Consider the following 27,621-nt stretch of genomic DNA (forward strand, 5'->3'; position numbering starts at 1 on the left):
GGGGCCGGGGCCGGGCGGCGCCGGGGGCAGAGTCCGTCCGGCGCGGGCGGCCGGCGGCAGCTGCAGGCGCGCAAGATGCCGCTGGGGCTGCGGAGCAAGAAGAAGGACAAGTCCAAGGAGAGCTCCAAGCTGGTGGAGAGCGAGGCGGCGGCCCCGGGCCCCCCGGGCCCCCCGGCAGCGGGCGCGTCGCGGCTGCAGTTCCACACGCAGCTGGCGCACGGCAGCCCCACGGGCCGCGTGGAGGGCTTCGGCAGCGCCCGAGAGCTCTACGCCAAGATCGCCGAGGCTTTCCGCATCGACCCCGCCGAGGTAGGGCCCGCCGAGCCGGCCCCGGCACTGCGAGGGGCCGGCGGAGGCTTGGGGGGCCGGGGTCCCCGGGGGGGGCTGTGGGTGCTGGTGCCCCGGGGCCGGGGCCCTGCGGGTCCAAAGAGCGCTCGGAAGACGCAAAAAGGAGCCGCGGGCGGTTCTGCCCCGTCACTGCCGGTGGGCATCGAGTCTTGCAAATTTTTGTGGACTTGGGTATTTTCCTTTTTTGGGGGGGAAAAAAATTCCTTTTGCTGTTTCCAAATGAGCATTACTGTACGGGAAGGGATGTAAGCGTAGCCGCGTTTAACTTTTACATGGAAAACCAATGGTCTTTTTAGCCAAGATATCTGTAGTGTCTTAGCTAACCTGTTGCCAGCCTGCTGTTTAACACAACTCTTAAGCACTGAATCAAACCATTTGTATTACAGTTTAGTGGAATAATTATTTACAGACGAGGAATCATTGACTGTGGTGATTCATTCCAGTTTAAAAAAAAATAATCAGTGGACCCATGAGGGTACATACTCAGAACAAAGGCAATGGGGAGGGTACAAATGCTTTAAATCCGACCACGTTTTAAAATTCCAACTGAATGTGGTGTTTGCAAAGTTTTCTGCTTCGCCTTTTAAAAGGCTCCCTGTTTAAGTGAGGCTATTTAAATCTGTAACAGTGGGGTTTTTTTTTTTAAACCCTGCTGCCTTTTTGATCTTTTCTTCTGAGCCAAGTCTTAAACATTTGTTTGGATAATGATTCATTTGTATTTGTAAATGCATTGTTTTCTCTTAGTTAAAAGGTAGTGGCCATATCAAGTTCTTCCTACGTGGTTCTGTGAACCTTAACCTCTGAGTGGCGAACTGAAGCACAGCGCTAACATTTCATTGCCCCGCATGGGGCTACGCAGCTTTACTCGTTTTCTTATTTGTAGCTGGCTCTTTTAAAGCAGTAAAAACGACATCTACAGACTTTGTTCTGAGAGTCTGTTGTGGCCTGACCTAGCAGCGTTTCAAACAGTAAATTGTAGAAGAAAAGTGGCAGTCGCAGTGAACACGGTTTAACCAGTCACTGGTGCGTGACGTGACTAAGAAGTACCAGCGCGGCTCCGGCCACCACACCTGTGTCCCAGGCCTTCCCCGCTGCCTTCCGACCTTCTGCTCCTGTTTTCCTCCCGTACTGAGCTGCTGTTCTCCTTCTGTTCTGTTCCATCTCCAGTTATACCCTTTACTCTCAAGTTCTCATATTTGCCAGATTATCTTCTATTTTAATTTTCTTCCTTTCACTGTCGAGCTTTTGTTACTGATCTTTTGGCTCCCCTGACTTGAGAAAGAACAGCGTTCGCCAGAGAATTCAATTATTTATTAGTGGTGCGCTCCCATTTCTCCTGCTAGGTGTATAACCTGACACCCCCAAAGGTTTTAGAAGCAGCAGCACATGTTTCATGGGCATCTATCACCAGCCTCGTGCTAAACTAGAGGAGTTTTTCTTCTTTAATCTTTTGCTGTTTACTGTCCTATTTGTATTAGAGTGTTGTTTTGTTTTTTTTTTTTAATGTGGGTTATTGGTAAAAATGGATGGAGAATTTTTGCTGGAGGCACTGAACTTAAAATCGTTTACTCAAGAAATTCAGTTGGCTTTAAGAAACTAAGTTGTATGAAATGAAAAACAGCGATCAAAAATATTTCCTGGTGTAATGGTGGCACAGCAGAGTGAAGAACCCAAACCTGAGTGTTGCAACAAAATTTTGGACAGACAAGATAAAATAAAGATGACACACAAGATAAAAAGATGAGTGAATAGTGAGGGGTGCCATGAAGCATGAATTTATTAGCAGCTGCTGAGCTTGATGGAAGTAAGGAAAGATTAGACATTTTAAATGATATTATCTATTAATTAAAGCTGCTTTTGAACAGTCAGTCTGGTGTAAAGATTAATGCCTGAAGCTACACCTCAGCAAACTGAAAGACACTAAGGTACTCGAATGCCATTTGTAGGTGTTACCTGTCTCGGAGAGTTTCTGTGACCTGGCTGTGCTGAAGCCTGTGGGCAGCATGACACCGCAATGCCTTCGGAAACGGGTGCTATCACAGAGATCTCTGCTCTGCAGTGACTGAGGTGGAAAATAGTGGGGGGGTGGGGGTGAGGAATTGCTCAGTGTAGAGAAAACTTGGCTAACTGTTGCAGAAGAGAATACATTTAATATGATACGTGGGTTTACTGCCATGTAGGCAAGGGTATGGATTTTCGGATAAGTTCCTGCTTAAGTGTTTTAGTACAGTTCAGGATGAGCTATACTTGTAATCTGTCATTTCTCCTTTGGATACTGCATGGTTACAGCACCTCATTTCCTCTTTGCATCACATCTCGCAGGACCAGCTGAGTTTAGCTTCTGCTGGAGAATCCTTTCCAGGATCTGTGACTGACTGCCAACAGTGACAGAGCGAAGCTTGTATAAAACACAGTGTTTGTTGGACAGACACTGACAAACGCTTCTGTGCAGACCTGGATCGTGAGTAGGGTAGGATGGGGACAGAACAAGACAGGTATAACTTCGAAGGGGAAACTCCTTCACTCCTGTAATGTTTGCTAGGCATTTATAAAGGAGTGAGCCGTTACAGCAGCTCTGAGGCTTTTCCTGTACTTACCTTTTCTTGTCTAGGTATTTTGTTCTTCATCCATCTTCCTAGCTGAATATATATCTCAGTTATCCCTTTCAAACCTGATATTTAACTGCATTTCTGTCTACCTCTCTGACTTTTACCATGACTAGCATTTCTTCTTTTCCTTGTCCAAACTGAATGTTCTTTCTGCAGGGAGGAGGAGTGAAGATGGCTTCTAGCAATGGATTGCTTGTCGTTAACATGGCTGCTGGTTGAGGTAGATCACGTTGTTCTTGACTTTCAACTTGATTTCTTCAGGGTTTCAACAAGGAATCACAGAGACAAAAGAACCCAGACAAATTGATGCAATCCTTAACATAACCCATCTACACTTAACGTGTATGTTTCTACTTGCATAAATAATACAAATATTTCCCCCGTTTTTTTCTATAGCGGGTTAAGTAGGGAAAAGTAGTTGGAAAAAGTATTTGCATGGCCTTTGGCCATTTAAGATTACTGCTCCATTGTGACTATCAGAAAATGTGGCAGGGAATGTTACGTTCCCCGTAAGGGTGAAAGTACCAAGTGCGGCCTGTGTGCTAAAGTCATGACCAAAGGACAATGTGGGTCTGTTAAAGCATTTGGTGGTGGTGTGCTCCTATGAGAGCACATGGTAGGGCTTTAAAGTATTCAAAGTAGCTAACCGGGCACTGGGAATGGGGGTATTAAAGTCCAACTGTAGCAGGGCTATTTCTTGATCAGATGAGAAGGGAATGGTAAACCACAGAAGCTGCATGGACTTTTGGTTTCTGTACTCATAATTTGCACTTCTGATTATTTTGTTTGCTTTGGAAGGTGAAGTATGGTGGGGCTGGTGAGGTAAGTTGAATGCTCAGCGGGTGTGTCTGTCAAGAGCCCATGTGGCTTGCCATTTCTTTCATGGTGGAAGGAATTTTGCTCCATAAGGGGAATACTGGAGAAGGGAGACCTTCCCAGTAGCACCAAGGGCAGAAATGCAGCTCCGTCTTCCAGTAACAAGAGTTCAGCTGTGGAGCTTGCGTCTGGGCTTGCCCCCTCATGCTAAACAGTTAAGTGTACTGTGAGGCTGTGCCGCGTTAAGCTTTCATAGAAGTGTTTGATTTGAACCTCTTCAATTGAAACTTTTATAAAGGTGTACTGAAATAAGCCACTATGCTGAAACTTAGGTTTCTGAATAAAAGTAACCTTATTAGAAGAAAAAATCTGAAGCGTGTTTTAGGAGGTTAGGGAGAAAAGGGTCAGCTTGTGAAATCCTCATCACCAATCTGTTCCAAGTTTTAGAGCGTATACTTATTTACCTGTTGACACAAATTGCTCACAGTCTTGCCTACTGATTAAAGACTTTAAATGAACAAACAGTAACACTATCTACAAATCACCTCCTCCCAACTCTGTGGCAGCAATTGTTTGCTTGCTGTTCCCCTAAGCAGTGCTTAAATGTCACACCTGTATTATGTGGACGGACGCTTGTGGTGTTAATGATCTGTTTTTCAAATACTTCTAACCTGTGTGGAAGAACTTACACTGTAATTCTCGTGCACTCTGGGTTTAGAAAAAGAACAACGAAACACTGAATGCTTACTTTTATAGTACTTTGAATGTATGTGGGGAGGCAAAGTTGCATAGCTGATGGAGTACCCAAAGCACAGGAGAGCTCGGAGGACTTGGTTGCTCTTGCTGTTGCTGCAGCTAGTCAAGGCTCCCGCATTTTCCTCAGGGAGGATAAAGTACCTAGAAAATGCATTGGTGATTTCTTGATATAATGACACCTGCGTATATACGGAAATATGTCAGTGGGTGTCACATCTTGCTCAGAAGTAGAATTCCTTTTCCCCCACCTCTTAAATAAAGTGCGTGTGATCTCCTTTGTAAAGTTATGTGAGATCTACTTTAAAAGTGCTTTTTATAGCTTCTGAGTGTGTCATCTATCAGTCAGCTTACTTTTGAGTTCTTCTCAAGGTGTAGGCTTAATATGGTAGATGAGAATAATTAATATATAGGATATGCAATATGGTACTGCATATATGCTTTATATAATACATAGCGTAACCTTTTTCTTAGCTAATACACCATGTGTTGTATAAAGAAACTGTAACCCTGTTTTTATTGACTAATGTAGTCTCTTCCTTTTGAAAATACTGATGCGGGGAATAATCTGCTGGTAATGGTATCTGACAAATCTTATAAGGTTGTGCATAAGCCTCGAGTCCCTGCCAGCCGAATGGGATTTCCTTGTTCTGTGTGCCGCACAGGATAACTCTCTCAGTGAAGGAGGTATCCTAGATACTTCATGACTGATGTAACAGTCATGATTTATAATGTCTTGCCAAAGTTGGCTTGAAATGTCACAGCACTGGTGTGCTGAGTTAAAGATCAAATGCGTATGAAGGTTGGGGGTGAGAAGAGAGAGAAAGACTTAACAATGAGAATTGCACGTTCAATTTTTTTCTTGCTTCTCTTCTGGGTAAGAAAATTACTATCAAAAATATACCAAACTTTAAGTGAATGGAAGGTGTACTGTAGTAGCTGTTGTTTAATTATTTAAGCATATAAGCTGTTATTAGGTACCTGTATTAAACTTACATAAAATCTACAAAAAATATAATTTTTGAATTGACAGGTGTCAGTAATGTACAAATAAAGCTATGCTATAACTGACAGATGGTGTAACTGTATATTATCCTGGGTAGATACATCTTTAGTACATTACTCTCTGCATATATCTGTTCTGAGAAAAAGCAGTTGCTCACTAAAGAGGATAAAGAATGATTTAAGTTTTATTTTTGACTGGCTGATGCTCTCTCAGCCTTGTGGTTAGCACAGAACTGACTCACAGAAAATTCTGCAGACTTATAGGCTGTAGTAGGAATGCCATCCAGATGAAGGTCTAAAAAGAGAAACTCTGGATCAAGTTTCTAAATATCACATTTCTGCTCGGTTGCCAATTTTATCTATTCAAAGGTGTGACAGTAGTTACTAGATGATTGTCTGTTTGACAAGGTCAGATGAAGGATGCTAATGTGTAAAATGTAAAGACACAGTGCTGCTTGTTCGTTGTAAGAACAAGAACTGAGTTGCAGCTGTAAACTGGCCAAGTTATGTAGCTTGAGAGAGAGCTGAAAATATATACATGAACTTACATATATTCTGTTTGAATGGAACCTTCTTGGTTTAAAAATAATGCTGATGATTAGAGATAATTATTATTTATAAAATAACATTTAATTTTCTACTTAAAACCAGCTGAATTTCTCTAGGTGATATTACTGCTTGCATATTGGTTAACTGAAAAACTTCGTGTTACCTGAGAGAATAAAACTAATGTCTGCTAAGGGTGTGCTGTTACAGCTCTCATTGTTAAAGTAAGGCGTTAGATTACGGTGGATGTTTGATGGATTGTATGAGGTAAGTAATTAGCCTTTGAAGTAGGCTGGGTTTTTTTTGTTTGGTTTTGTTTTTTAAAAATCAACAACTAAACAAGACCCCCGTCATCAAGAAACACCATCTCACTACTAAACTTTCAGTTTTTAAAACCAAAACCCCATAGTTATGGAATCTAAGTTCCAGAAAGCTTCGGAAACTTAAATGGTCTCTGTGAAACACATGAGTAAAAGTATTCGCCCCTCATTAGACCTGGAATGAGTTTGAATAGGTTGGTTTTCTGCTGTCATCCAGGGATGGCAGAAGGAAAGAAAAGGCCTTTGAAGTGTTCTGGTGTGGAAAACCCCGTAACTTTTACAAGCGTAGTGAGGGAAGGCAGGAGGAGACCCCGCATTTCCAGCAACGCACCGGGGGGTTCGGCAGGCCGCGGCAGGTCTGTGCCTGGGTTTGGGGCAGCTGGGCTGGCCCGCTGCTCCCCAGGGTCTGCTGCTAGAGCGGTTGCAAAGATGAAGGACACTGAGCGACATCCTGCTGCTGTTTTTCTCAAATGCTAGCCTGGCTTCCCACTGTGCATTTCTTTTCATGTGTTAGCAAGGCTTTTTCCATTTCCTAATTTGGAGCTGGTGCGGGCAGTGGCTGCAAGGGGGTCCCAGGCACACTTTGAAGGAAAATAATGTCCAGCAGATACAGGTAGGGGGTACAAAAGTATCTAACTTTTAAGTTTTATAAGTTAAAAGTATTTAACTGTTGTCCTGTCAGAGCCACATGCGTCCTGCTGGCAGCAGAACCTTTGTCTGATGGTTTGCAGCGGAGGCTTTGCCACGTGTGCTGGAGGGCTAAATGGGGTGGCAACTTTCCTCCTCTTCACCTGCTTCCTCCATTGCATGTGAAAGATGGTCTTTAGGGGTACTCTTTGCCTCAGTGAAGTAGATTTTAGGGATTCTCCAGGCTTCCCTTGGAGCACAGAGTTTCTCTATTTTGGCTGCTGCCCTGTGCTGCCCAGGAGGAGGCTGTGCGGGGCCTCCCTCAGCCCTCACTCCTCTCTGGCTACAGCTTGGGAAGGAGTCGGGCAGTGTAGTTACTCTAGCTGTGAGGAGGAGCATTGGGCTTGGTTTTTTTCTTTTTTGGCTAGGCTGTTCAGTACAGCCTGTACTCCAAGAGCAGAAAGCCCAAAGCCTGCCTGGACCGGCCACATTCCTCCGCGCAGCACCGTGGTGGGCAAAAGCATCGTCTCTGTCCCTGAGCAGTACGGCTGGGTTAGTTTCATCCTGCCTATGCCCAGGACAATAAACCTCCCTGTTAAAGAACCACCAGTATTAAGTGTAGGGAGAAAAAGGAGCGCCTAACACCCAGTGCTGAAGGGAAATCCCTCAGAAAGGCTGACTTTCGAAAAAAAAAGGCAAAATTTTTTCTTTGTAAGTCTTGCTTTTACTAAGCTGGGACAGCGACAACCCCCACTTATGCTGGAGGAAGGGCAGGAAACTAAGCCAGCTTGTTGGAGAGAACATGCTCTTATCTAATGGTTGAACACATGGAGCAATATAAAACATTTCATTCTCTCTCCTGACCTGTTTGTTTTGATAAGCTCCTTTTTTTTTCCATGAAACTGCTTTCAAGCAGTTACATTTTGAAGCAGTCCCTCGTGATGTTTGAATCCAGTGGAATTTGAGGTGGGTGAATGATGAAGCAGAAGATGGTGGTGGCTCTTCAGTTTGCTCACTCTAACATCTGGAACAAGCTGTTCTGCTCTAGCTCAAGATGCTGGTGTCAGAGTTGGTGTGCTGGGACAGGCCATGAGAGGCTGCTCACACAGATACGTCTCTCTCTCGGTCCCTGCCAGCTCTTATCTGCAGAGTTTGAGCTGTTGATGCTTTCTGTCATGTGCATGGATGGAGACTATCACCTCTCCTGGGGCAGCTGGAGAAGGAGAGTTACCATCATTTCAGCTATGGATCTGCCAATGAGGCCAGAACTAAGCTCTCCTTTTATCGTCCTATCAAGCTCACCAAACCTAATATACTGTTAAACTTAAAGATCATGTGTTTGCTGTCCTCTTGCACAGATCATGTTTTGCACTTTGAACACTCATAAAGTTGATATGGACAAGCTCTTGGGTGCACAAATTGGGCTTGAAGATTTCATATTTGCCCACGTAAAAGGACAACGAAAAGAAGTGGAAGTCTGTAAAACTAATGATGTGCTTGGGCTTACCATTACAGACAATGGAACTGGCTGTCCGTTTATAAAGGTAAACTCGATTACCAGTGAAATCTTTGTTCTGTAGAAGCTTCTGTTACTATTACAGTTTAATTATTGTTTTAATGGTCCTTTAGAACTAAAAAATCTTTACTATCATATATATGATAAGTAAAAAAGTTGCTTTTCTTTAGGTACATCATTCAAAATTAGTTCAGCTATTTCTGTCCTCCATGTCATTCAAAATGAGTTCATTTGTTCATTGCTTCTGTGGTGTGTATCAGCTTTACAATGTGAACATTGTGTTTCACGACCTACCCTGAGGTGGTAGGTGTTAGGTACTGCTTGCCTGTGCCCCCTACTTTTTAAAGTGATTTTCTGATGTCATTGATGAGGTGCTTATAGAACGTCTGTCACTCATGTGATGAGATCATGTTCTTTCAGTCTTTAACTGTTCACAGGGCAGAAGCCTTTGTGCTATATAAGAATAGGTGCAAGTACGGTGCTTTTCCAGCTTTCCAATATTGTTGCCTTAGATAGGATGAATTAAAAGGTGCTAAGATATGGATTAACACAATTTACCACAATTAACTTGAGTAGCGACTATGGGCAGTAACATGTACAATATATTAATCATAATTGCTTTCCTCCTCCTCCTATATATGACCTCCACATGTTTTGAGACAAGTAGAGGCTGAGGAAATGATGTTCCCCTCCTTGCTAGACTAGGTATTAGGAGCCTTAATCACACTTTCTGCCTTTTTTAGATGCTTTGCTCTAATTTAATCCAATTACCCATTATTAGTGAGGTATTGGCAATTATCTTTGATTACTGCTGTCCCCATCACTGTTCTTACTGCTATTGTAAACAGAGCTGCTTGTACGGAGAGGTTGTATTCTCTATTCATTCCTTAGCTACCACAGATTCAAAACAAGATGTGATTTAGAAATAGGTTTGCTTGTCTTTGTTGTGGAAAAAAGTGATTGAGATCATGCTTGAGAAAGTCAAGATGCAGTGGATGTTTCAGTAAGCAGTTTGGCAAAATCATAGCCTCATTTTTACGTTTATAGACACAGAACTCTGAATTGCTAGTGGTAGCATCCGTGCAGCCCATAACATTCAGTCACGCTGCTGCTTATGTGGCATTGAAAGCAGTGCTTTAGCGATTAAAATTCACATGTGCAGCACTGTACAGAGCATTACTCTCTCTGTGCTTGGTTGGTAACACGGGGAGAGAGAGGAGCCATCACATAGACTACTGTGTAATTGGAGCAGACTGGAAAACCCTCACCACATTAGCAAGACAAGCTGTAATTTCCAGTAAATTCTATAAAACTTGTCTGAACAAAGATATCATTGTCCTTGTACTGGTCTAATAAGCAATATAATGAATACGGTGCAGTCTTTGTGGGAACATGTCAGTTGAAAGGGGTTTCTAGGAGCTTTGTTGCTGTTGCATATCTAGCTAATTGATTTTTTTTTTAAACAGCATAGAAAATACATATACAAAAGTAAAAGCTACATCTTTTTTACACTTGGTTGTCTAGGTAAATGACTAAGCAGAGACTGTCTTTACAATTTGATAGAATTCTTAATATACTTACTTTTCTTGAAAAAATGTTACTATGTTCCATTATTAAAAATTATTAATATTGAATGTACCTATCTGTGGGTTGTTGAAAGCTGTTATGGGCTGTAGTAATTGGTGTTAGGATCCAAGTGACGAAGAAAAGCTAAACAAGAATAATTCAACATGCAGACTAAACATCAGTTGAAGCCTGGTGGGCCTGCTCTCGAATCCTGGCACCCGGTAACAGAAATGCATTTGGGACCTGGTTTCTGGTGTGTGTACGATACCCCCCTCCTCGTTCACCATGAGGCATCTTTTTGGTTTTAATCTAGGTTAGGGGAAAAAAAAGTGCTAGGAAGAGTTAAATTCAGCCTGAAGCTAAAAATTGTTGCAGTTTATTATAGGACACTGAGCACCATCACACTTCCCACTGACTCCCTCGAATGGAGGCACATATGTGGGCTCAGACGTGCGCACATAAACTAGAAGCAGGTTTCTGAGATAGTTACGCAGCTAGGCTAGGTGTTACAGCAGTAGGTGGTAATGTGTTTATCTCCGTTGTCTCAATGCTATCTCACTCAGTTAGCCTGAACAAGATCAGTCTTAATTGAAAAATACTTCATTGAGGAAGATATTGGAATGAAATTAATATCTCTACAAAATATAAGATATTCTATTATGTTATAGTTTTTCTATTATGTTCCTATGGCTATTTGGTTTATGTGACTTACACACATGATAAACATATGACAGCATATAACAACAATAGACAGAATCACTGAAACTTTAAGTGGCCTTCAATTGAGTTGATATATCATAGACATCTTTTAAAGATTGTCTTTTTTTCCTCACTTTTTAAATTCCACTTCTCAAAACCTATATATCTTAACTTCTGTTACGTTGTATGACCTTTAGGCCGTTTGTATTTGTATTCTGTGAGATAGGATTTAGAAGAATTTCTTATTCTTTATTGTTGTTTCAGAGGAGCTACTTTAATATTCAGCCGTATGGCTTGATGAGGAACATGGTAGAAGTTTTATCACTATAGATGGGTCTTATTAAGAGTAGCCCTTTATAGTATGTCAGACACTTTTTTTTATGGCCCTGGACAATACTTGAGGAGAGAAGGGTTCTGTTCCTATGCTTGTCAAACTATTAAATCAAAATAAAAATCCAAAACTCAATAAAACATTCACATTATTGACATGTTTGGATTCAGTTTTAAAACACAAAAATATTAGCTTATTCAGAAGCCTTCATTTCTAAAGTATAATTGCATTCTTTTTTCTCTGTTGATTTTATATTCAGTGCTTATTTTAATACTTTGTTTAAAAAAAAATGCTTCCCAAAATATGTTTGATGAAAATCTTAAAGACAAAATGCACTGCTGGTGTAATAAGCTCAATGCTATTGATGTTGCTAATTGACATTCTTGCAGCTCTGTGGTGTCACCTCTTTACCTTTTAAAGAAATGTTTCTAATTCTATCTTCTTTTTTTAAACAATAGCGAATCAAAGAAGGTAGCCTTATGGACCAAACCAAAATTGTCTGCGTGGGTGATCACATAGAAAGTATAAACGGAAAAAATGTGTCAGATCGTCGGCATTATGAAGTTGCTAAAATGCTAAAAGATCTGGAGAAGGGTCAGATGTTTAAGCTGGAGTTGATAGAGCCTCTGAAGGCATTTGGTGAGTGACCTGACTGTCCGCTTTGTTCACTGGGTATTGAAATCCCAACACTGAATTGCATTGCAAGTTTTGTCTTCAGATTGCAGCCGGGTGTCTGCCCAAGGTAACATAACTGCTACCAGAAAGTACATTTGTGTTTTTTCTTCGAAGCGGGAAATCTACAAATGGATTTTCTTCCATCTTGCTTCCTTCAGCAGTCAGCCTGGCGTGGGCTGCCTCAGGCTAGGTCTCGGTTGCTTGATTCCTTTGCCACCACATGGCGATGCAAAACAAGTACAGGATTTTTTTCATAGACATAGTTAAAGCATGGATCTCTTCACTAATGCGCTGATCCTGGAACCTCCTCTTCTCTTTTCCTCTATTGATACATAATCCTTGTTCATTTGTGCGTCAGATTTTTCTATTCCTGTACCTTTTACTGGGGACTGCACTCTCTAATGCAGAAGAATGCGGCAGAAAACACGGTCCTAGAGCACCTCCTTTGCTGCATGCCTGCCTGCTCTCCCCAGCTTTTTTGTGGATCTCTAATCATACAGCAGGTATGCTCAGAATTGGAAGAAAGCAGTATGGCAAAGGTTTGACTCTACCTACTGCTTGCATGCTATGAGAAAGTGATATATCTATAGGAGGAATGCATACCTGCTGCTAATCCTTATGTATATTAATTTTGTCAATGTGGTAAACTAAAAATAAAAAGTAGGTTTAGCTCAGGGATTCAAAATAGAGGCTGAGTTTTAATTTTTACTCTCTCAAATTTTTTATAACACCCACCCCCAAACCATGTGGGATTTTTCTGTAATAAAAACTTCAAAGTACTGCTAAATTATAAGTATGTGTGAGTCCTCATGCACATCTGCACTAACAGCAAGTTCAAAATCACCATCTTCATCACAGCAGCAAAAGTTAAAGATGTTTATTTTTCAAATCTTTTTATATCTGTTAGTAGCTTATAACTGCTGTCATACACCAGTCTTGACACTTGGTGTCAGGGTAGCAGCAGAAATTGAAAATGAGAGAAATTTGAAGATTTCTTTTTGCTTTTAGTGCTTTTGTGAAGAATGAGGGTTATGAGTTAGCCTCTAATGCATTTGCATATAAGTTGATACTCCTGTTAAGTAAATGTGTGTGTTATACATTACGCTAGAGTAGTATTACATACGCATAGTGTTGCAATTAATGATACAGGAATACCTTTTTAATATGGGTCTATCATTTGTATTGAGTGCTAAATGTGTTACATAGTCTATTTGTAAAGACCAGGGTAAATCAGCATTTGATTGATGACTTCAGCAATTATTTCACAGTAATTACTTTAGTCAGGTGATTAAGATACCTTTTAGTCTGCCTGTGATGTAGAGAAGGAAACCTGCTAATTCCCTGGCAATACCTTTTATCTGACATTGAATTAAGAGTCAATCAGAGCTTTGGGGACAGATTTTTGGAAGATGCACATTATTTTTTACCCTACAGAAATTAATTTACAAGTTGAAGTGCCCAATGGGTTAGAATATCCCGCCATTAACCTTAGGTGCAGTTAGGCTTTAGGCACAAGATAGTGTTTAAGCTGCAGCATGCTGAGAATAGCCCCAGAGGAGATGACAAACAAGATCCAGATCCTGCTGGGCAAGTAGGTACTGAATTCCTGTTAGTTTCAACACAAGTTTAGAGGGGTATAGAAATAAGAGACAAACCTCTCTGTGAAATTACTAACTTTTATTTTTCTTCCTCTCAGCAGAATGTGAAATAGTATAATTTACTGGTTGGATAACTTTCTACCACGTGTACACAGGCTGCCTCAGCTACTTTACGCAAGTCTTGTAGCACAGAATTGAAGATTTTTCTGAATAAGATTGGTCCTTAGTCACAAGCTAGCCCTCTGTGAGTTGGTGAAAAATTAATGGAAACAAAGTAAAGGCAGCATAACACAACTCTAAATTTAAATTATTTGATTATGAAAAATACTTTCTGTGATGGCCAGAGGGCTTTGCCTGGAGTATCGCAAATAAAGGTGATGTCAAATCAGTTCTAAGGTGCTAATGGTGACAAACTAGAAAAATACGTGCATTGTGTCAGGGATGACTTTCTGAAACAAATCTAGCAGAAATTATTACAATCTTAAGGATGTTTTAAAGTGTTCTTGAAGCAATAAAAGGGTTAAGGAGAAGTGTTGCTCCTAAGTATATAGGTAAGAGACTGTGCCGTATCTATTTGTTAAAATAAAAACAATTAAAATTTACCTTTCAAGAGCTGTTCAAGCAGAATAATCTGGATTTTTGACTACTTTTGCAAGGGTGATAAGTTGGAATCTACCTGGCAAAATGGATATAGCATGTTAAAGTCTTGCCTTCAAGGAGAGCTTATTAGAAAGGCCTGCTGTTAAGAGGAGGAATAATCTGGTAGAGGAAACAGCAGAGCTCAAAACAGTTCTGCAATATTATCTCCTCTCTTTTAGCACTTTCCAGATTAACTATGTAATTTCCATCTCAGTATGTAAATTAAAGCTTTGCCACTCTTGAATGTAAAATTATGTCCTAGAACAAGAAAGCCAAGTCTTAAGTGATTCCATACTCCATTTACTAACTGGGGTGCCATTACCCAAGATTAGAGAAAGAAAGCTGAATTCAGGTAAAGAAAACTTCACCCAGATACTCTTGGTAGAGATTTATGAGGTGTGACATTATGACCTTGGTGAACCCAGTGGAAACCAGTAGATCCTGCAGATCTACTTACGGACATTTTTACCTATGTGGCTGCTAGTAATGAAATTGTTCGCTTAGCTTCATGTGGCTCCTCATGACTTGTTTAGCAGTAGTGTTTGCGCTGTTGTTTCAGTGAAAGATGGAAACGTTGCAATGCTAAATCTGCTACATAGTCTGCCTGTAAAGACCAGGATAAACCAGTGTTTGGCTGAGGACTTCAGCCATTGTCTAATATTAAGTAATATATACTTCTACTTTTCCGTAGAATAGGGAAATAAAATTATACAAAGAGCATATGTGAAGTTGAGTGCAATAGGCCTGCACAGATATATTGGTTAATAGAAGTCCTAGCTTCAGTGCAATCAAGCAGATAGTCAAGTTTGAAGAAAAGAAATTGTCAGCAAAGCTATACTTAGAATACAGTTAATTTATAATTAAATTTTTACATAGGTCTAGGTCTTGATTAGAACAAAAAGTGGTGGTAATGTAATAGCCAAAGCAGATACATCATATTCTGACATACCATATTCTTAGTTTTATTTGGTATTCTTTTCTTTTTGTTGTTTGTTTTGTCCTTAGAAAAGCTGGAACCAAGGTCCAAAGGTAGAACTCTGCCAGAGGCTAAAATCTCCAGAGGGCGGGAAACACTTCGGCTGAGAACCAAAGGTCCTGCTACTGTGGAGGAAATGGTATGTTTATCTTGGTGCCCTTCAATACTTTAATTATCTAGCACCTGATTTATTCTTCCCCAAAGTTGATAAAGAAAAGTAGGAAGGAAAAATATGGATGCTACAAAGCTTGTGGGACTTTAAGAGGATGACTGCCTTCTGCAGGGAGAGATGCTTCTATAAAAACTAGCAGGGGTCGGATGGGGCTGAGGAATCTGGAAACAGAAAGCCTATATTTAGATGTCATGGATTACATGGATGAATTTAAGGTAGATTCAAGGAGTGTTGAAAAGAGGGAAGGGGGGGAAAAAAGGGGGACACACACACACAGTTGAAGAGTTGGTTCTGTTTCTGACACTGCAAAATGTACTGGTCTGGTGTAAGGGTTGTTACTGGGGGAGAGGCTAATAACGCATGTTGACATGAATATGTGTAAAACTAGGACTGGGGTTTGGAAGAAGAAATGTTATTTATTCTGGGCTCCTCTAAAGCTGATGAGGATTTGATGAATATCTGTATTGTCAGGAGATTTAAGGCCCCTGTTTATTCTGAATGTGAGAGCTGTGTGGCTTGACATTAGGAGGAAGGCTCAGGGTTGGGACAAGACGGAAAGAGAGTGGAATAATGTGTTTTGCTTGTAGGTTTTGTAAGTCTAGGTGGCTAGGATGGGAGTAAGGGTAATATGTGGTGAATTGCTGGTTGTTTTGAAATCTGCATGGATGTAATCATACTTTTGCTCTTTTTCTCCCTTTATTTCAACAAAGCCAACTGAAGTTGAAGAAAAAGCAATTAAAAAAGTTGATGAGCTTCTTGAAACGTACATGGGGATAAGAGATATTGAATTAGGTAAGTTTTTAACAGATACCTTACTACAAGATTAAACCATTTCTCATTTTCCGTAGTCTAAAATTTCTTGACCACTTTAGTCTCTGGATGTTAGCGAAGCAAAACTTGTCCGGTGTGCAGTCTCAAAAACTTGCTTGTATATCTCCAAACGTGTGTGTCTGATAAAGGAAAGAATCTCTCACTACAATCCTTATGATGTAATTAATTAAATTTCTATTCTTCCTGCACATTATCTATACACAGTTGCATGAATGATTTAGTTGTTTGCCATTAACTGTCATCACTGTATTCTTTCCAGCATATATTTTCTAGTGGAGCTTGTGTGTACCACGTTTCAGGATTGTTAAGGATAAGCATGTATCTCTGCTTTTTTGCTCTTTTGCCCCATGGCTTATACACATCAAAGTTGATCACTAAAGTTTGAGATCTTCATCAGTGAAAGGGCAACTGTTTAGCAAGGGAACTGACAGAGTAATCGCACAAATCTATCAAATTCTCTAAAGCCTGTGTTCTGAAGAATATGGGAAATTTTCCAGAATATTTACTAGCTAGCACAATCATCAGTTTATAACGAAATAAACTATTCAGCCCCAGTGTCATAAGTTCCTTAAAACTGCACCAAACTTGTCCTTGCAGCTGTTGTTTATCTCTGTTAATCTGACAACAGCTAAATAGGAACTTCTGTTTGTATGGAGGGAAGCTCCAGTCTAGCAGAGTAAGAAGTGCCGCTGCAGCCAGCTGTGGCTGGGTGTAGCCCTCATACAATATTGTGGAACTGCTCATACTGAGACAGAGCGATGTATTTATTGTTATGGTAATATCTAAAAAAATCAGCCAATCATTAGGAGCTGATAAGATAAATGGAAAATGTTCTTGAAAAGAAAACTTTTATGAGAAGTGGAGGAGGCAAAGCAGAATAGAAAATAGGTCTGGCATGAAGCTAAGGGCAAAGCAGGAGGGTTCGACAGGCACCAGTTAGCACAGAGAAATGAGAACAATAGGAGACTATCTGAATAGCCCAAAGTCCTTTGGCTGCTCCCACCAGAAGGCATCTCATTGGCAGCTTCTACTAGTTTTCTCACAGCAAAAATTGTAGGTAAAGTATTATTCGCCCCCCAACCTAAGGTAGAGATGGGCTTCCTAGCATAGAAGAGAGAGTGGAGCTGCCCAAAACTTGTGAATTCTGCTTTGTAGGTAGTATCTAAACCTTCCAATTCCCAGAAAACAAAAAATTCTCAAAAAGTCTGTTCCCAGCAACTCTAATATGTGATGCCCCTGCCATGTAATGTATTCCCAGGAGCCCTGTGTGGTGCTGACCCTCTCTTTAGGTTAGGGAGGATCCCATGTCCTGTCACTCTCCTGCAGCCTCTGCTGCTCGGTCCATCTCTGGCTCATGCTTCAAAGCTCCGAGTCTCGTGCCAGCTGTCCCTCTGGGAGCTGTTTTTGTCCTGCAGCTGTTGCAGTCCTGGCTCTAGCCAGGCTTCTGGAGGCTCCTGTCCTTGCAGGTTGCCTCCAAGGTCCCCAGGCTCCTGGCTCTGCAGGAGTAAGCAGCTGTAGGTGTCCTGGTTTTGGTGTCCATAGCCCAGAATCCTGAGATCCCAGGCTAAAGCATGGCTTCTTGGGGTGTTGAGGTGTGCTATGCTTTGCTCTAGGACAGGGAAGCAAGTTCCCGTGGGAACTGGTGTGCCTGTACTTTTGGCTCTTGGTACTGTAATGGGATGGCTCTTGTAGAGTAGACTGAGGAGTTCAGCTTTCAGCACATATGGCTGAGCTGATTGCCAACCACCTGGTAGAGTTTTCCCATGAACTCCTTGACTCTTTCCCCCCCGCCAAAGATCTAATATGCTTCACCTTTCAGTATGTAGTTTGGAAAGTTTCAGAGAATTCCTTCAAAGAATACTCAAAGAACGAACAGGTCTTTGTCCTCAAAGATACTCTCTTCTTCCCAACTGGGTTATTGTTTTGCCCTTCACCTCTTCCTTCTCTTCCTCCTAAAAAGGCAGTGAAACAAAGAGAAACTGTCACGAATCAAAGACTACAGGGTTCACATAGCTTTAGTTTGCATCTTTGAAGCCATTTCCTAAAGTTAAAATCTTAAAGCCCAGGGCCAACGGTAATGACAAAAAAAGAAAAAAAGTTTTATCATTTTTAAACAATTAAACAGCTCTAGGACTCTTTAGGAAAGGAGAGCTAATCACCTGTCACAAATCTGTTCAATTAACATATGTCAGTTTTTCATATACTGGATGTGATCACTCACCCATGAAAATTAAATATGAGGAAAGGATTCATTCAGAGAATGCCAATCACCACTCAGCTAGAAATTTCACTCATTACTCAAGCCAGATTAGTTGAAAATGCAAGTCATCACAATGCGACAGCCGACAAGTGATTAAGATCTCAATCATTGCTCACTCCCATGCAGTTCTGTTTGTCAGAAGCTTTGGATGTCAGTTAATATTGCTCTTTCATCTCCATTAAAATGACACTTCCATGGTGTGATTGAATTCTAAAACAGTGCCCCAGTTTTAAGCCAGAAGTTATAAAGAAAGGAAAGAAAAAATAATGTAAAATTACAGACAGAATTAAAGATGAGATAAAGCCCTTAATTTTTACATAGTTAAGTATCTTGACAGTTTCAAGAATGGCTGACTAAATCTCTGCACATATCCCTGAGTTGCAGATAAATCCTTGGAAATCATTTAATGGAAATGCATATGCTTTTTTTTTTTTTATTGGCACAGTTTTTTATTTTCAGAGATCTAAATGCTGTTTGAGATTTACATACCTGCCTTTTGAATGCACTTTTGCCTTTTTACCTCTTTATTTTACTGAAAACTGAGCTTCTGCAGAAGTGATACTTGGCTCTGGAAATATATTCCTCAGCCATTTTATGGGCACATTAGAAATTGGGCCAAGGCTTGACTTCAGCCTTCTTTAAAACATAAGTATGCCATTGAGAGATAATTCAGGTTATCTTAAATCCTGTCAGTTGCTTTCTGCTAAAGGAATGTGAACAGTTGATTAATAGGAGGGACTCTGGAAGCAATGTTAGTGGAAAATACTAGTGGCATTTACTTTTCAAATCATTGAGGCTTGAACTGTTGTGGGCTATAATTGATCCCAAAGATTCTAGGTGGGAGGAAGCCTGAATCTGTGGGGTCCAACCCCAGAATGCTACTGATGGAAAAATGATGGCAAAAAGGTCTTCCTGTCCAACTTTTTTCTTTCAGCATCTTCTTGCTAGCTCTTCTTCCACTGATAGTTTATAGTTTATTCCATATTTTCACTTTTATAGTTTATTTTTTCACTTTTGGATGATTACTTCCTTTTTGTTGTTCCCAATAATATTGTTAGACATTACATATCTTTGCATATTTTCCACCTCCGCTTAGAAGAATTTCGAATCTATTTCTCCATTCTTGACTTTATTTTTCAAACTTACTGTCCAGTTTCAAACTTACTGTCTGTGTCCAGTTTTGGGCCTCCCAGTTTAAGAAGGTCATGGAACTGCTTGAGCAGAACTGTGGAACCGCTTGAGCAAGTCCATCGGAGAGCTACCAAGATGATCAGGGGACTGGAGCATCTCCCTTATGAGGAAAGGCTGAGAGACTTGGGTTTGTTCAGCCTGGAGAAGAGAAGACTGAGGGGGCATCTCATCAACACCTATAAATATCTAATGGGAGGGTGTCAGGATGATGGGACTAGGCTCTTTTCAGTAGTGCCCAATGACAGGCCAAGGGGCGACGGGCACAAGTTGGAACGCAGGAAGTTCCACCTCAATATGAGAAAAAGCTTCTTCCCTTTGCGGGTGCCAGAGCAGTGGCACAGGCTGCCCAGGGAGGGTGTGGAGTCCCTTCCCTGGGACATTCACACCCCACCTGGACGCGTTCCTGTGCCCCCCGCCCTAGGTGTCCCTGCTCAAGCAGGGGGGGTTGGATGAGGTGATCTCCAGAGGTCCCTTCCAACCCCTACTGTTCTGTTTTTCTTTCCATTCAAAATGTCCTAACAAGTTTAAACTTTTTGTACCCAAGCTGCTTCTCTTGGCTTACTACCAATGCAGCAATACTGGATAGATGTTTTTATCTTGAAATGCTTTGACTAAAGTGATATTCTCCCTGAATCTGTTGTTTTCTGCTCCTTCTGTCACCGGACTTTTTTTCCCCACAGGATTTTATTGTATACACTTTGGGGTATGTTGTCTATGAGCATTCATTTAATTCTGAGAGAATAATGGGAGTGTTGTGAAAAAGGGAAAGGTAGCAAGTCCGGTTAAAGAAGAAAACTTCAAGAAGAATTAGTACTTAATAAAAAGAAACAAGAAGAAAGATTATTTGTAATGGTTTCTTGAGTGCTGGATCTGACAGTGTTCGCCATGAAACTAAAACCAAGTAATGTTAAATACTGGGAACTGCAACGACACTCTTCATTTTCTGTCACGTCATAAGGAAACTGAATGTGAATTTTAGCTCTTTTGAAGTGTCAGGCCAGAATAATAATATTTGTTACCTTTTGATGAAGGCAAAGCTCTGACAGCATTACATATAAATAAATAAATATTGAAGTTTCTGTTAAGACTTCTGAAAAAGCTTTTTTGGAAGTTACAGGATAGGATATGGGTAGTAAAACTGCTATGTAAGGTAGGTGACAATAATGGCAGGCCCATCGTAGCTTTCATAGCTTCTGCCACATGTGTCTATCAAAAGTGAAAATACGGATTTTGTGAAAGATCTTTGAAATTATTTTAAAGGAACCAGGTTTAAAAAGCCAGCAGACTACTTTGTTCATATTCTGGGAAGCCTGATACTGAGCTTCTTAGTTAAAGTTGAGAAGACTTCTAATTCCTTTAATTGCTTTTATGTTTGCTGAATTTTTCACATTTTATGTAAAAATTCCTCAGGTATGAGCATTACCTGAAGTGAGATTTTGAAAAAAAAAATATATCTGAAAACAACTGGGGCTATCTGGAATCTGGAAAAATGTTCTGTTGGAATAAAATTCCTGTAATCACTTATTGTGCAGCTGTTACAAGAAGCTGTGGGGGAAAGGGAGGGAAGCGGAGGCAATTTGGCATGGAGCTGTCACCCTCTGAGAACCAGTAAAGTTTTCTTCAAGTTGGCAAGTATCTGCTAAATGCCTTGGCAATCAGTTATTTTTGATTTGCCTTGGGAATTACACATTGTGAATGACACTGTGTAAACACGTGTGTTCTGCACAGCTGTGCCGACGAGAGGATGCCATCCCGCATCTGCGTTAACCGCCTGGGGAAATAGGATTATGCACGCTGGGTGATCGAAAAGACCGGTCAGCTGTAGGGTTCCTGTATGCATGAAACTAGTGAAGCAGGGTTCAGCTTTGCACATTCGTATACATCAGTGGTACAACTTGCGTGTGAAAATCGGGAAGGGTGGCTTGCATCTTGCACTAGGATTTGCTGCACGGTAATACAACTCCGCTGGCACTAGAGGTCAGCACCCAGCTACCGAAAACAGTCCTGCAGTCTCTGCACAGAAGCGTATTTCATTACCTCAGGTGAATCTGGGAAGGGAAATGTGCTTTAATAAATATAGTACATTAAATGTATCCTGGTAGTTGCTCAATACAGTTGAAAACACTTTTATTTGAGGCTGCTGCCTTTGCACGGCGGTGACATTTTGACTCCTGCTTGACTGGGTTGAAAGTTGCCTTGATTATCTAAGTTTAGTGGATGTTGTTTTCAAGTTTGGTAAATCTATAAGAAACTGTTTTTAAGGTTCTATTTCATAACTTAGGAAGCTCAATCTTTAAAGAAAATTGTGTTTGAAGTAAAATTTTCTGTTAGTGACAGTCTATTACTGTGTAATTCTGAGGTTTCAACTAGGGCAATTGGACTGTAACCTAATGCTGTGTTGTCTTGTTTTACCCCTGCTGTCTGTGTCATACGGCTCTTTCATACGGCTTGACCAATTTGTCTTAAAACTGGCTAAATTCCTTACTCCTGCTCTTTCTGCTGAAACACTTGCCTAGATCCTCACCCTGTTGATGGCAACTTTTTAAATATCTTGAATAACTATGTCTAGACATGTTTGTTCTTGTGTCACCTTGCACAGCTCTTCTCCCTCCAACCCTCTTCCAGTGTGTGTCTATAGAGTAACTTCATATCCTTGTTCATATCCAGAAATCTGAGACTTTTAAATTACACCCTTCACCTCATTACCTCCAATTACAGAGGCTGCTCCTCCTCCTTATGCCACAGTGTCGGGATAAAAGGTGGCGTTGACAGGACAAGTATTTGTCTTCTGCTTGTCAGGAACAAGAGCCCCCTGTTTAATGCCTGTTTCCCATCCAGACTCCTCTGAGTCACTGTCCCAGGAACTCACAGGGGGCATGGAAAGAATCAACACAACAGGGATAGGGTTTCTTCTGGCAGGGAAACATGTCTTGAGAATTCTTGAGTGCTGCTAGTGGTTCCCGAGAAGCTGGGTTACACTTGAACAGTCTCAATCACAGCATTTTGCTTGTCAAGATTTATATGAATTTTCCTTGGACTGCTTTGTGTAGTTTGGCACACTGTGATTTAGTTTGAAGCCTTGTGTCTGAACATAGTTAAAACCAAAACGTCAACTTTCTGCAGAATTACTGTTGCTGACGTCTACAATGATGAATATGGCTCAAGTTTGCTCACAGCTTGTTACAAGTTTGCGTAACAGCAAACACTGTTTGCTAGAAGTTCATAACTGTCAATAAACTTGAGCTCAGTTTCAGGTCAACAAAATAATATTAAATGCATATAACAAAACTTCAGAGCAGGGGAAGCTTCTTTTCCCTTTTATCAGAGAGATTTTGCTGTGTTGATACAACACAGTGCACGCAGTAGACAGCAGATTGTCCCAGTGAAGATGGTCTTCTGTGGCTTCAGGACTTCCTTCCCTTCCTCAGGCGCTTAATACAAGTTTTCCACTCAGATATCCCTCTGAGAAAAGGCTAGAAACTATTAAATCCTTCAGTGGAACACCTGAATTTGATGTGCTCATGAAAAAAGTAGTGGTTACTTGATGTGTAACAAAAGACGGGAGGACATCCTGCAGTTTAAGGGAGGTATGTAAAGTAATCATGAAATGAAGCACGCTTTGAGGGTTTAATCTATTGTACAATACCATCATTTCTTGTGAATATGTACAGAGGCTGTGGAGCAGAGTTACACCTCAGAAAATAAACTCTGAACAGCTGTTAGTGCTGAGTCTGTTTTATAGTATTCTGCCTCCCTCAAACCATGATAGCCTGCTGCCAGTGGTCCTCCTGGCCTAGCTCAACCAGGAGAAACTCCTGTGCTGACACTTGCCATCCTTCAGGGAGGTGCAGGTGCCAGGTCTGAGAGAGGTTTGAGCCCTCACAGCTTTCCTTTGCTCTAATGTCCCTGGGTTGCCACCATCCAGTAGTGACTGAGATAGACTCATAATTTGTTCTGGGATCTGAGAAACTGCACAGTGGCTAAAGGTGAGGGGTGAGCACAGCAGCTGAGGACTGAGTCCTAAGCAATGACCCCAGTGTAGCCATTTCCAAACTAAAGTCTAAAGCTTGGTAAATTCTGGTACTTGGGTGTTAAATAAGAGAAAGTGCTGTACAGCATGGGTATACAAGGTAGCACAGTCTACCTCTGTTGTATCAGACCTCTCTGCTTTAACTTCTCTGGGTACCAAAATATTCCTACTCTTTGGTGACTCTGGTTTATTGTGCACAGCAGCAAGGCTTTTCCCATGCTTTTGCACAATATGAGCTGCCTGTTTGCGACTTCCAGAAATAACTTTGATCTTTTTCACTTCATAGTGGCGTAAGCACAAACTTCCCCAGCCTCGAGGGTGCTATAAAGATTTGCTTTTCAGAGCTGGAGGTAATAATAACTGAAGCAAACTCTGCACTGACATTAGTTACTTTTTAGTTTGGATGGTACTGAAAAAAATGTAGATCTAAGCGGAAGAATGATGTGGCTCACAATAAGTGCCTCAGTCTCTTTACTATCTGGAAGTGGTTTTGGTTTAAAAAATTAAGATAAAATTAATTAGAATTAAATAAAATTAAGCTGAAAAATTAAATCTATTTGAGGTGATATGGTAGTTTCTTGAGAGCACAACTTTCAGGTAGTTGTAAACATACTGTGTGCAATACTTAACAAACCAGCTTTTAATTTTCTCTGTATTTTATAAAATGCATTAGTTGAGCCTAGTGTTTGAATTCTTGTTTCCTAAAGTAGGGTATTCGAGTGTTTTCTCTAGGCTCATTTATCATTACTCCTTTCTAAATGCGGGTCATTAAACTCGTTAAACATGGATTTTTGCTAGCAAACCCCTACTAGCTTGGTTGCATGTATGCACGCTGTATGTTGTTTTCCATGTTCAAACCCTATGCCTTTTGGCTTTCTGTGAAGAACTGGGCTGCTTTAAAATCTGACTTGCTGAGATCTTTTCTTCATTGTTTAGAGGAAAAAAATTTCATATTTACCTTTTGATCTTCTTATTTAGATCAGTAAGGTCATATCAAACTCATGAAATTGGTGTGATGATCTGGCATGGGTCTTGTTATCACAGAATCACAGAACGGTAGGGGTTGGAAGGGACCTCTGGAGATCACCTCATCCAACCCCCCTGCTTGAGCAGGCACACCCAGAGCAGGGGGCACAGGAACGCATCCAGGCGGGGTTTGAATGTCTCCAGGGAAGGGACTCCACACCCTCCCTGGGCAGCCTGTGCCACTGCTCTGGCACCCGCACAGGAAAGGAGTTTTTTCTCATATTTAAGTGGAACTTCCCGTGTTCCAACTTGTGCCCATTGCCCCTTGTCCTGTCATTGGGCACTACTGAAAAGAGCCTAGTCCCATCATCCTGACACCCTCCCATTAGATATTTATAGGCATTGATGAGATGCCCCCTCAGTCTTCTCTGCTCCAGGCTGAACAAACCCAAGTCTCTCAGCCTTTCCTCATAAGGGAGATGCTCCAGTCCCCTGATCATCTTGGTAGCTCTCTGCTGGACTTGCTCAAGCAGTTCCATGGCCTTCTTAAACCAGGGGGCCCAAAACTGGACACAGCACTCCAAATGTGGCCTCACCAGGGCAGAGTAGAGGGGGAGGATAACCTCTCTTGATCTGCTGGCCACACTCCTTTTAATGCAGCCCAGGACACTGCTGGCCTTCTTGGCCACAAGGGCATGTTGCTGGGTCATGGTCAGCTTGCTGCCCACCAGCACTCCCAGGTCCTTCTCAGCAGAGCTGCTTTCCAGCAGGTCAGCCCCCAACATGTACGGGTGCAGGGGGTTGTTCCTCCCCAGGTGCAGAAGAGTTATGCTTAACCTTACTTTTAGACCCAGAAATGAATAGACTTCATAAATGAATACAGAATATAATTTAATAAGATTAAAATGAAGGTTCATTGAATTAAAAATGAAACCTCTGCTGAACAAACAGAAGAATACATAATGAGCACTCCAAGGAAGCTCTCCTGTTTATGACAGCAGAATGTAGCTACTGCGGGGAGATTTAAGTACATAATTCCTATTGAATCCTAAATTCAGTGGGTAAGCTTTACACCTCCCTAAGATGACCTTACTGGTTTTGAAAATAGACGTTCAAAAACTATCTTGGCCATATATGTTAGCTCTCACTTTCATGATAATTACAGTATTTTGTTTTGTTGTTTTTTAGCTGCAACCATGGTGGAAGCTGGAAGAGACAAGAAAAACCCAGATGAATTTGCAGTGGCATTGGATGAAACTCTTGGAGACTTTGCATTTCCAGATGAGTTTGTCTTTGATGTATGGGGAGCAATAGGTGATGCTAAGCAAGGGCGACTGGAATGAGAACTGTGCAGTTTATCAATTCCTATTTGAAAATGCAAAATGATTTTCAAACTTATACATCAGGATTTTAATACTTTTCTTGATATGAATCCAGGGCACTCTATATAAGCATTCTTATCTGAAACTTTCTTTTGCAAAGGAAGGTTTATAATGGAAATATGAAGATAAACCCAAAGTTCTGACAACTGTACATTTAAAACAAACATTTAATTTACATGTAGAAATCACTGAGGAGTGTGTCGAGGCAATATATTTATACAGACATTTTATGAAAATCAGGTATTTTTTTATTGTGCATACACTTTGATATCAATATTCTGGAGAATGTTAGACATATGCAACAAAGAGTTTGGATTATCTTATCTCTTCTTTAGAAAGGTTTATAAACTTGTTGAAAAACTACCTAGCTGCGCGCTGTACTTCCCTGATCTTCTGTTGTCCTTATGTGTTCGTGTACACAGAGAGCTGTGGAAAACCTAAAGCCTTAGGTTTTTGTACAGTTTGACCTGGATGTAGTCTTTTCCATAGACAAAGCTGGGAAGAAGCTACCCTGTTTCTGAAGAACCTGAGTTCAGGGGAAAAAAAGTATTCCTCTGAAACATAAGAACGAAGATCTTTAATGATAAAGACTTATTTAATTTGAGTCATAACGCACGCTGTCTGGGTATTACTGAGATGAGTAACTGTAGTAGAAGTGCTTAAACCAGGAAGCTGCTGATTTATTCAGATGCCATATTACTGCAATATGAACTGCATAGGAAGAAACAAATGTTAATTTTGATTACTGTTCATATATTTGAATAATATCTGTGATCTGGCACTGGAGACTGTAGTGTATAACTAAGTGCTTAATTGATCTTTGCATGTGCTATATGATTTGCTGAGATCCTATGCAGTTCCCTCTTGTCTGGTTTTTTTCAACGTGGCAACACAGGAGAGATGTTGAAGGTGTTCCAACCTGGAAGATCTTATTGTAAAGTCACAAACAACTGCAGTTTGGATAAAAATTAAAAATACATTAAACTAATTTTACATGTTAGGATTTCCAATCATATTGTACATAAACATTTACTTTAACTGATAATATTTTACTAATATCAAATTATTAAAAATGAACTGTCGCTTAACCCATCTGTTACGTCTGCATTTTTCCTCCTGTTCACTCTGTATTTAACGAAGAGCAATGCAATAAGTTTTGTTTTTACTCATAACTAGATTCTTTATTAGTTTTTACTGTGCTTTGTTTTAATCAGGACAGACATTTTCTCATTTGTTTAGAAAAAGCTATTTTCAAGTGATTATTATAGCCAAATAACATGCCATGAGTGTAGTTGAAAATAAAATTGAACAGGAATGTGGGGCCTGACCTGGGAAGGTGCCATAGCTTTTTAGTATTTTTATATTTGCATAAGCATAGAACATAATAGGTATTTAAAAGTTTTTTTCTAAATCACTACCTAGTTACTTTTCTTTTGTGAGGAAAACGTCTTTCACTGTCTTGCAGAGATTTCTTTAAAATAAAGACTGTGTCAATAAGTTTACAAGTTCTATGTCAGTGATTTTTCTTTTTGTCTAAAACCATGACACTTTGAAGTATTATTGAGAGAACAAGTCCTCATTCTCTTAACTGTGTTATTTAGGAAGGCTCCTAAACCCCACTTCAGTGTTTTACACATGTTACAATAAGTGAGTATTTTTTCTAGTTATGAAATATTGCATGAAGTCTTATAAATACTGTTCAGTGGTCTGCCAATGGGGATAATCTCCTGTTTCATAAACGCTGTTCTGAAGATTTTGCTCTGAA

The 27,621-nt window shown here is 40.6% G+C and overlaps 1 protein-coding gene across 1 annotated transcript; it reads left to right on the forward strand.

Moving 5' to 3' along the window:
• Positions 1-27,361, forward strand: GIPC2 (GIPC PDZ domain containing family member 2). The gene is made up of 6 exons (XM_064455377.1): positions 1-309; positions 8,383-8,568; positions 11,595-11,775; positions 15,054-15,163; positions 15,907-15,988; positions 25,663-27,361. The coding sequence occupies exons 1-6, from the start codon at positions 76-78 to the stop codon at positions 25,815-25,817; spliced, it is 948 nt and encodes a 315-aa protein (XP_064311447.1). The 5' UTR covers positions 1-75; the 3' UTR covers positions 25,818-27,361.
• The last annotated feature ends 260 nt before the right edge of the window (positions 27,362-27,621 follow it).

This window comes from Phalacrocorax carbo, chromosome 6 (assembly GCF_963921805.1).
Source record: "Phalacrocorax carbo chromosome 6, bPhaCar2.1, whole genome shotgun sequence".
In the NCBI taxonomy this organism is placed as follows: domain Eukaryota; kingdom Metazoa; phylum Chordata; class Aves; order Suliformes; family Phalacrocoracidae; genus Phalacrocorax; species Phalacrocorax carbo.

Excerpts from the sequence above, each read along its gene's own strand:
- GIPC2 (XM_064455377.1), top strand. The coding sequence starts at position 76 with ATGCCGCTGGGGCTGCGGAGCAAGAAGAAGGACAAGTCCAAGGAGAGC. Across the intron at positions 8,569-11,594 it reads CTGGCTGTCCGTTTATAAAG|CGAATCAAAGAAGGTAGCCT; the intron begins GTAAACTCGATT and ends TTTAAACAATAG. Across the intron at positions 11,776-15,053 it reads AGAGCCTCTGAAGGCATTTG|AAAAGCTGGAACCAAGGTCC; the intron begins GTGAGTGACCTG and ends TTTTGTCCTTAG.